General features: G+C 31.3%; 1 protein-coding gene across 1 annotated transcript in view; it reads left to right on the forward strand.

Annotated features, from left to right (window-relative positions):
- The window catches only part of LOC106476288 (dual specificity tyrosine-phosphorylation-regulated kinase 1A-like), a 66,477-nt gene that overhangs the window by 54,148 nt on the left and 1,721 nt on the right, over positions 1–10,608 (forward strand). Inside the window, exon 7 of the mRNA XM_022381241.1 lies at positions 3,603–3,749. Within this exon, the coding sequence (XP_022236949.1) occupies positions 3,603–3,749 (147 nt within the window). The remainder of the gene's footprint in view (positions 1–3,602; positions 3,750–10,608) is intronic.

Here is a 10,608-nt window from a genome sequence, read left to right on the forward strand (position 1 = left end):
GATATTTTTATTCCAGTATTTTACTACACCAGTCTTACCCCATACTTACATCAGGTATTTTATCTTGTTTACGGACCATGTTTACATCAGGTATTTTATCTTTTTTACGGCCCATGCTTACATCAGGTATTTTATCTTGTTTACGGCCCATACTTACATCAGGTATTCTATCTTGTTTACGGACCATGTTTACATCAGGTATTTTATCTTGTTTACGGACCATGTTTACATCAGGTAATCTGAAGTTCTACTACAATGTTCTTGTTTCATATTAACACCAGAAACATTTTCTTAAAAATCATAAGGTGAAAGGTATTTTGTTCGAAGTGAACTCATCACTAATGTTATTTACTTTGTACGTTTACTGGCTTACAAGGCTAAAATCCGAAGCTCGATCTCGCGCTGTGGATATAACGGCTAGCCAAATGTGCCTTTGCTCTAAAACAAAACAAAAAAAAAACATCAACAAAAACAACAAACGAACAGTTATTTAATTAATTATCAGAAAATTAGCAGAGAATATTCTAAAGTTATGTCATTCGTACAATTTTGAGATCTCACATATCATTTTTATTAATAGTATTGTAAATTTACTTATAATTTCAAGGTTTCAGATTTCTGTATTTTTTCCGCTCAGCAACTGGGTGTTGAAATATTCAACATAAGATTGTACATGTCTTATCACACTAACAATAATAAAAAAAAATTACATGAGCGCTAATAATTCAATAACCTTTATCAGTATTCCTGCAGGTAAACGTATTCGATTAAAGTATGTTGGGAATTTGGTAATATTTTTCACGTACATCTATATTTCGCGACGTTTTTTTTTGAGAATTCTTCTCAGCTTTCATACTGATGTATTTTCAGTTCGCATGTATCACGCATAAATCTTGCTGGAAATTTAAAGTATAATATTTGAATTGTAAATGAATATTATGCTATAGACTTGACGTTTTTATTGCACTTTATGTACGTTTTTCAGTATAACAGTTACCTTGAAGTAGTAAATTCAAATGACTCAAGAAAACTCGGTTTGAATGTTAATAAGTAATAGAAAAATAATACTTCAAAGAAATAAACCCCTTATCATGATATAAAGACAAGATACTGCATATAATTACATATATAACTCTCAATTACAAGATGCATTGGACAATAATTACGTAGACGTAAAGGATGAAGCACCAAAGCTCGTTGATGTACATGATTTGCGTTTAGTTCAATATATTAATTTAAGTTGATTTTACGTCGGGGAAAGTATTTTAATAAATAGTTATTCAAGCCATTTTTTTTTCTGAAAGGGTGTAACAATAAAAATGTGGTAAACTTTAAGATAAAGCCATAAGAAATTTTCTCAACAATTGTTCCCCCTAAAAGAAGGTATCAGATCCTAGAGATAATATGGAAACTAATAGGAGATAGTTAATTGATAACTCAATATATCGAGTTTCACAAGGTTCTTTTTCTTCTATCATCTCAAGGAAACATGCGTGAGTAAAGATTCACCTGAAGAAATAAAGATAAAATACTGGAATAAAAATATCAACTCTGCTCTTGGTATTTTATCTTGTTTACGGACCATGTTTACATTAGGTATTTTACCTTGTTTACGGCCCATACTTACATCAGGTATTCTATCTTGTTTACGGACCATGTTTACATCAGGTATTCTATCTTGTTTACGGCCCATACTTACATCAGGTATTTTATCTTGTTTACGGCCCATGCTTACATCAGGTATTGTATCTTGTTTACGGACCATGTTTACATCAGGTATTTTATCTTGTTTACGGGATCACCTTACCTTGTCCATAACGGAGACAACTAATTGATAAACACTGTGCGAATTTTGATGGTGTTATTTCATCTTAAAATCTAGAGCGATGTTGAAATCGTTGGTGTTTCCGAGTTACATTTGGTGTAAATTTATATATGAATAAGGTTTTTTAACTAGCTTAATTTTCAGATACAGAATCAGACTACCCGTTTCACGTGTAATCAGTTCTCAGATGATAATTCTCTAATGATAATCTGTGTCTGTGAATATTCAAAGTGTGAACTGTCTTAGGTAGCGATACAAATATTATAATTACAGATTAATAGACGGATTGGATTAGTGCCCATGATTTTATATTTACTGGAAATTAATATATCAACTAGGTTATTTTAAAAGTTCCAAGATATCTTATCTGTTTGTATGTATCTAAGAGTAGAAAGCTTTAATTAACTTTAATAGGCCACAGGTTTAATATATCAACAAGGTTATTTTAAAAGTTCCAAGATATCTTATCTGTTTGTATGTATCTAAGAGTAGAAAGCTTTAATTAACTTTAGTAGGCCACAGGTTTAATATATCAACAAGGTTATTTTAAAAGTTCCAATGTATCTTATCTGTTTGTATGTATCTAAGAGTAGAAAGCTGTAATTAACTTTAGTAGGCCACAGGTTTAATATATCAACTAGGTTATTTTAAATGTTTCAATGTATCTTATCTGTTTGTATGTATCTAAGAGTCGAAAGCTTTAATTAACTTTAGTAGGCCACAGGTTTAATATATCAACTAGGTTATTTTAAAAGTTTCAATGTATCTTATCTGTTTGTATGTATCTAAGAGTCGAAAGCTTTAATTAACTTTAGTAGGCCACAGGTTTAATATATCAACTAGATTATTTTAAAAGTTCCAATGTATCTTATCTGTTTGTATGTATCTAAGAGTCGAGACCTGTAATTAACTTTAGTAGGCCACAGGTTTAATATATCAACAAGGTTATTTTAAAAGTTGAAATGTATCTTATCTGTTTGTATGTCTCTAAGAGTCGAAAGCTTTAATTAACTTTAGTAGGCCACAGGTTTCGTGACATGAACGTTACTTTTCAATCATTTCTGGGGAAAAATGAAAGCAATGACGAAATATTTAGACATTAAAAGAGAAAAAAAAATGTTTTAAAACAGTAAGAAAATAATAAAAACAAATAAAATTGCTCTTAAAATCTTAATAAAGGAAGCTTAAAAAATGTGTCAGATGTGACAAAAAGAGAGACTTCCAAGAAGAATGGCCAGGTTGTGAGGGTGCTCGACTCGCAATCTGTGGGTCACGGTTTCGAATCCCCGTCCCACCAAACATGCTCATCCTTTCAGCCTTAAGGGCGTTATAATGTTACGGTCAATCCTATTATTCGTTGGTGAAGAGTAGTCCAAGAGTTGGCGGTGGGTGGTGTTGACTAGCTGCCTTCCTCCTAGTCTGTCACTGCTAAATTAGGGACGGCTAGCATAGATGGTCCTCGAGTAGCTTTGCGCGAAGTTCAAACCAAACCAAACTATGAGGAACATTAAAACAAATGAATATAATACGTAGATAAGAAATAAAGATACAATAATAATGTCTGAAACAGGATATTAAGAACGAAATAACGGAAGACATAACACTACATAAGAAGGCTTTCTTGGACATATGTCACCAAACTAAACTTACGCATACCTAAACAGTTATTTTGAGCCTAAGTATCGAAGCTCCATGTTAGTTCACTTATTGTTTAAAGAATTAATGCCGTTAATAATAATTGTTTTAAACAATACAGTCTATTCTGGTTTCTCTATAGATCTACCAATATATTCAAAGCAGATTTTACCGATCTCCAGAAGTTCTGTTGGGGATGCCTTATGATATGGCCATTGACGTCTGGAGTCTTGGTTGTATTCTCGTCGAAATGCACACAGGGGAGCCTTTATTCAGTGGTGCAAATGAAGTAAGTGACCATTCTCAAGTATAACTACGTCTACAAATGTTTGCTGAATTTTAAATCACGACAATTATGGTGTGTAATGCATTTGTCTAAATATTTACCTGGCTTTTTAGATGAAATTAAAATACGCTTAGGAATTCTTATTTTCGTGATATACATCCGCCGAAATTAGTAGACGTACAGAAAGTAGTATCGAAAGATGAGGATATTGAATGTTAAGTAAGAGACATAATCAAGTCCAGCACTGACTTAAAAAATAAGGATAAATACTGAACGTTTCTGTGTGAAACAATTTATTTAAGTTGATTGTTAAATAAGTACTAAATACTTCTTTGTGTTTTATATAATTCACCAATATATAAGGCCCATACTTAGGAAATTGTATTGTTTATAATGAATAAGGATAAATACTGAACGTTTCTGTGTGAAACAATTTATTTAAGTTGATTGTTAAATAAATACTAATTACTTCTTTGTGTTTTATACAATTCACCAATATGTAAGGCCCATACTTAGGAAATTGTATTGTTTATAATGAATAAGGACAAATGCTGAACGTTTCTGTGTGAAACAACTTATTTAAGCTGATTGTTTTTATATGAAGATTAACTCCTTGTATCTGAAGTTATACTAAATACTTCCTTGTGTATTATATAATTCACCAATATATAAAGCCCATAATTAGGGAATTGTATTGTTTATAATGATCACTGAAAGACAAATAACAAAAAATTTAAAAATATTATAAAACAACAAAAATATCCCCTTTATTTGTCCAAGATTCGTATTTATTTGTTTTAGAAATATTTAATAATGTTCGTGTTTGTCTTTGTAGACTCCTTAGGGTTAAATTCTAAAAAAAAAAGATAATCTATCTGTCAGTATATTTTCGATATTTGATATTAATTGTGCATATAATTTATATGCAAAACTAATTATTCGTTGTATTTCATGAAACTGCTCAAGAAAACAAGAAATCTAAATATATTTGCTTTTTTTTTTTGGTAAACTTGGAACTTTGTAAAAAAATTGTTTAGCGTAAACAAGATTATGGGTCGTAAAAGTAAAAAAAAATGATAAAAATGTTGCATATTTAATGTCCCATGATATTAGTTTGTTTTATATATCACATATCATAGTAAAGCGAATAATAAAAAGCAGGACTGGTGAAACTGGTGATTGAAAGCTAGAATAACATGCGCGAATAAATATCTATAATGTTTATTAAGTGTGAAATAGGTAGCTATGTGTTGTTCCAGTTTCTGTTGTATACCACGTACTACATATACTCTAGTGCGAAACCCTAATGTTTCTTCCGTATAATCTCTACTATCATGTGATTTGTCACTGTTTAGAGAACCGTTAGAGTAATAAATAAGAGCCGAAATTCATATGAAAATGTACGAGCCATCCGAATGCTTTTGCATAGTTTCTGTGTATAGACATAGAAACCTTTGTTATATGTCACCAAGTTCGGCTTTAGTTATGGTTAGTTCCTCTTCATATGTACATATTTATTCATTGGTGACAGTTATTCTGACTCAATTACATATAATGCTAAGCAAGTGCATCGATGTACAGATTCATTTCATGTTTTTCGTACAAGTTGTTTCGTTGGTGACAGTTATTCTGACTCAATTACATATAATGCTAAGCAAGTGCATCGATGTACAGATTCATTTCATGTTTTTCGTACAAGTTGTTTCGAGAAGACCAGATTTAGTTAACACGCATGATGTTAAAACAGTAATAACGTGTGGAAAATATAGTTGTTGACTTTTAAGTGATTGCGTGTAACGAGCAATCCTAGAATCAGCTAACAGTCCTAAAGGTGTTTCTGCAGGCCTAAGTATTTATGGAAAATAATAGCTTGTCAGAAGCCACAACTAAATTGAAAATTTGAATTGATTGAGAAAATTTTTGATCAAGCGAAATGTTATCACTCTACAAAACATCTAAAATAAGCCGAATTTATTATTTGTCTGTTGCTTATAAACATTTATATATTAAAACTGAAAATATTCTTCTTTGATGTAGAAATATTTTTTGGGCATCCAGGTGCGCCCACGCACAAGATTTAATTGTTCATGTGTAAATTGGTGTTACGTAGTGTTCCATGCATAAATGTTCTACTATTTTTTAAGCAAAAAACAAATTATCGTTTGGAGTCATGTGCAACATGACAAATACGTTCGTAGTTAAGATCGACCTTGTCTATAATTTTACTATGTTAAACTTGTGCTGTGTTTTCGTTTTCAACACGGAATCTTAGTATTCAACCAAATTAGCATTCTTCTCTGAACATTTGATTACAGTCTGATGGTTGAACAATGCCAGTTTGGTTGAACATTATTACCAGAACCATGATGCGTTCCTTAAATATATGTGTTTATGATTCTTGTTTTGTTCTTTGCCAGTTTTGTTGTTGACACACATTTGTCATATTTGAGAAAAATTTCACATCAACATCATCATATGTATTTTATTTTCATAACGAAAATTAAACATTTAAATTGTGAAATTCAAAAATAATTTCTTTTCAGGTACATTGTGTTACTACACTAAGGATAACAACACAAAAAACGACGGTTTTTGGTACAATGAAAAATACAGTTTCAGTAACATAGTTACCATCACCAGGGTTACTATCTAGTCGACATTAATCCTAATCATGACAACTATTTTACCGAAACCAGTCCTCTGTAACTGATAATAAAGACCTTATATTTCAATGTGCCAAAAAACATCGTTTTTTGTGTTTTTTAAAATTAACGCCATGTATCTAGGAACAGCCTCAGACTCTGAATGCCTTTTATAACATGAATAATGTGTTTTTATATACTTGTCTATATTGTTTAAATATCATCTAACTTTATCAACTACACATTCTATTCATGCTTGATTGGTTAATTGTGTCTTGTTGGCCCCTCCTACTATGTATCTGTTGAAACAGATTTTATTGTCTTGAAAAGTCATTGTTGTCACTAAATAATTATTTAATTTCTGTAGTGCATATTGGGTATAGAAGACATATCAATGAAATATTGTTTATATTTAATTAGACACTAAACATTTTGCTTTATAGCTTCTTCAAGAGCGTTCAGTAAAACACCAACTGAAACTGACAGTACAAAGCTTCAAAACGTTTTGGTGTTTTAAGGTCGTTTATTTCTACTATTATTATGTCACTCAATAATGTTTTCACGTCAAGTGAAATGACGTCCTAATAAACATTGTTGTATGACATACTTGTTTCAAAACATAATTTCGAACGACTCAAGTAATCCAAACGCGTCTTAGAACTTATCAACCTTTGACAGACACAGAAATTAGTCGTTAACATTTAATTTGGAAGTGTAAACAGTAATCATAGGACACGTTTTACTTTTTCAACATTCATCTCTTCCAAAAATACCTGCATGAATTACTTTCTTATTTTATCATGTTTACGGGCCATACTTACATCAGGTATTTTATCTTGTTTACGGCCCATACTTACATCAGGTATTTTATCTTGTTTACGGCCCATACTTACATCAGGTATTTTATCTTGTTTACGGCCCATACTTACATCAGGTGTTTTATCTTATTTACGGCCCATACTTACATCAATATAATAATAAAGATCATGTAATCTCGTCCATAACAGGAAACATGCATAGTGTTTGATGAAATTCAATCATATAATAATAAAAATTGGATGTTAACACACCAAACTACCACCCATAATTATATGGCAATAGAATAATAGTATCCCCAATATAGTTGATGTTGACACACCCAACTACCACCCATAAGTATATCACAATAAAATTATAATACCCACAATATAGTTGGATGTTAACACACCCAACCGCTGCCAATACTTATATCACAATATAACTATAATATTCCATATATATATATATATATATATTGGGTGAGCTATAAAATTATGCAAATTTATGCAAACTCAAAATAGCATTTGATTGACCTTGATTTGACTTTTATGTCATGACAGGTAACAATTGGCCCCAATATGCCTAAACAATCCGTGTTAACAGAATTTCGATATTTCACAACAGTAAGGAAAATCAGAACTTTGACTCACCCGATATATATATATGTGTGTTCAACTATTCACCTCAATTGTCTTGATCTGAGCTGATTTGACTTGCACAGATCAAACGTCCTCCGTTCAGTTCTTATAGGATCTGCACAAATGGATAGGGGATATTGAGGTCATATATATATACTTCACAGTCCATGAAAGTTCTCGATGTATAGCTCAAAATGCGACCATCTCATTTCTATGATGAAAAAACTGTTATTTACGGTGATGCAAACGCCCTCCAACACCAACGCACTCAGCAACAGTCAGCCTGTTATTGGTAACGTATGACTATATATAAATATATACTTCACAGTCCATGAAAGTTCTCGATGTATAGCTCAAAATGCGACCATCTCATTTCTATGATGAAAAAGCTGTTATTTACGGTGATGCAAACGCCCTCCAACACCAGCGCACTCAGCAACAGTCATACGTTAATGGTAACGTATGACTTTAATCGAAATGCTATGATTAGAAGTCAAACTGATCAATGCTTCATATATCTATTTTTCCTTATATCTGTAGATACTTGTGCATGGCCTTCACTCAAACCATTTGATTTGAGTACTTATTTGGAAGAAAAGCGAATTACTTTTAATTAGTACGTGTAACGTTAACATTCACTGGATTCATTCTATAAGTGGATCGAAAAAAGAAGAATTTCACAACAACAGCAGATAGCATGATTAGAAGTTAAAGAATAATCTGTTTAAAGACCCACAAGTTGATCTCGTTCAGTGATGCATTAATCCAATCGTGAGTACTAATTTCTGAATTCCATTTGTTAGACACCAGATAATTCTACTCGTCCTAGGTCGTATTTCCGACAAAGAAATGATTAAGCATGTTCGTTCTTTATCATCAAATCAATTCTGGGCATAACCTGCAAAGTTCAGAATTATTATGTTGTTTTCACAACAATAAAAACCACAAATTGTTGAGGCCTGCGAGAGCAATTAATTTTTTCCTTCCAGTCCACCTAATGCTCAGACAATCATTGATAATATTTCCTACCTGAGTAATTTTTTTTTTAGTTAAAATAACATTTTTCTTATATTTTAAGTTTTGATAAAGCTATCTTTGTATTATTTCACTAATAGGTGCTCTGTTACTGCGGATTCTCGTCAGAACTGTTTTACACATTTTTTTTTGTTCGCTCAGTGCTTAGTTTCACTTGAAACTTGCGCTAATCTCAAGTGATATCTTGTATTCGTCTGATTATTGCAATTAATTTTTTCTTCTTTTATTCACTACATAGATATAAAATATTTTAAAAGCTAAACTAAACGTTCGTTGACTCAACCAATAAAATGATATCCTGCAATGTTCCACAATTTTACAAACTTAGAATGTCCACCACATGGTATTCCAGTTTCGAGCTAGTTACACTGATATCAAAATGAAGTCCTGCTTTCATAAAGTTACCATTATATCTGAAAGATATTGTCATTAGATTTCATTACGTTTTTTATGTTGTCAATATTGAATTATTTTCAAATTTAGAATGTGGACTTTTTAATATTCCATTTCGCACATCTTTTGAGTAGGAGTTTCTCTACAGCTTAGATAATCATCATTGTTCACTCTAACATTTTATTTCATATTGTATAAGGTACTTAATTCGGATATGTTTCCCCGCTTTATATCGAAATTAATGAATACTGGAATAGTTTGTTTGTTGTTATGCACGAAGTTACACAGGGATCTAACCCAGAATTTTATCATATAAGCCTTCAAACAGAGCCACTACAGGAGATCATATTACAATTCTACAACTCTGAAAACTAACCTACTATATTTCAAAGGTTAACATTTCCTTCCTCTCCAGGTGAATAACACTGTAATATCAGCTGTAATTTTTAGAGTGAATTTAAATCATTCTAACTCAAAAATAGAATACATTATTATTATTATAGAATAATTTCATATTATTTATCCTTAGAGTTAATATATCACCTACTTTAAGTTATTTAAAAATCTGAAAATTATAAGGCATTGTTATTTGAACTAAGATATAACAACCGAATAAAGTCCATTTACAATGTGAATTATCAACTCACATTATCGTAAAGGACAAATTATGCGTACAAAATAAGAATGTTAAGTTAAACCTGAATGAATCTCCTATTTGAACACGTGTTGCTCTACGTAGCATTCATCGTAAGCCCTTGGTTTTATTGATTCTATGGGAAAGTCTATAGCTATCGGTTTACTTATATATATCTATAATAGTCTTAAACGAAATACACATTTAAAATTTGTGGCTCTCACAAAACCTTAATTGTTTTAATTCACAACATAAAATTGTCAGCATTTGCTATGAATTACTCGTTTCTCGTTGCAATTATTGATTTAGGCTTATGTTGTTTTTATGATGTTTTATTTAGCTTACGCTATGCAGAATCTCTCAGACATATCCTTTGCTAGCTTCTCATTTATCTTTAATTTTTATCTATTTCATTAAACTAAAAGCCCGCACTCATATTGGTCGATGAGACAAAACTTGTGAAGCTATTCGCTAACTGACGAATATGTATACCTTTTGATGAAATAAAACCATATTGGAGGGTATTATAGTTGTATTGTGATATAATTATGGGTGGTAGTTTGGTGTGTTAACATCTAACTATATTGGAAGGTATTATAGTTGTATTGCCATATAATTATGGGTGGTAGTTTGGTGTGTTAACATCCAACTATATTGGAGGGTATTATAATTGTATTGTGATATAATTATGGGTGGATAGTTTGGTGTGTTAACATCTAACT

This window comes from Limulus polyphemus, unplaced genomic scaffold (assembly GCF_000517525.1).
Source record: "Limulus polyphemus unplaced genomic scaffold, Limulus_polyphemus-2.1.2 Scaffold154, whole genome shotgun sequence".
Lineage (NCBI taxonomy): Eukaryota > Metazoa > Arthropoda > Merostomata > Xiphosura > Limulidae > Limulus > Limulus polyphemus.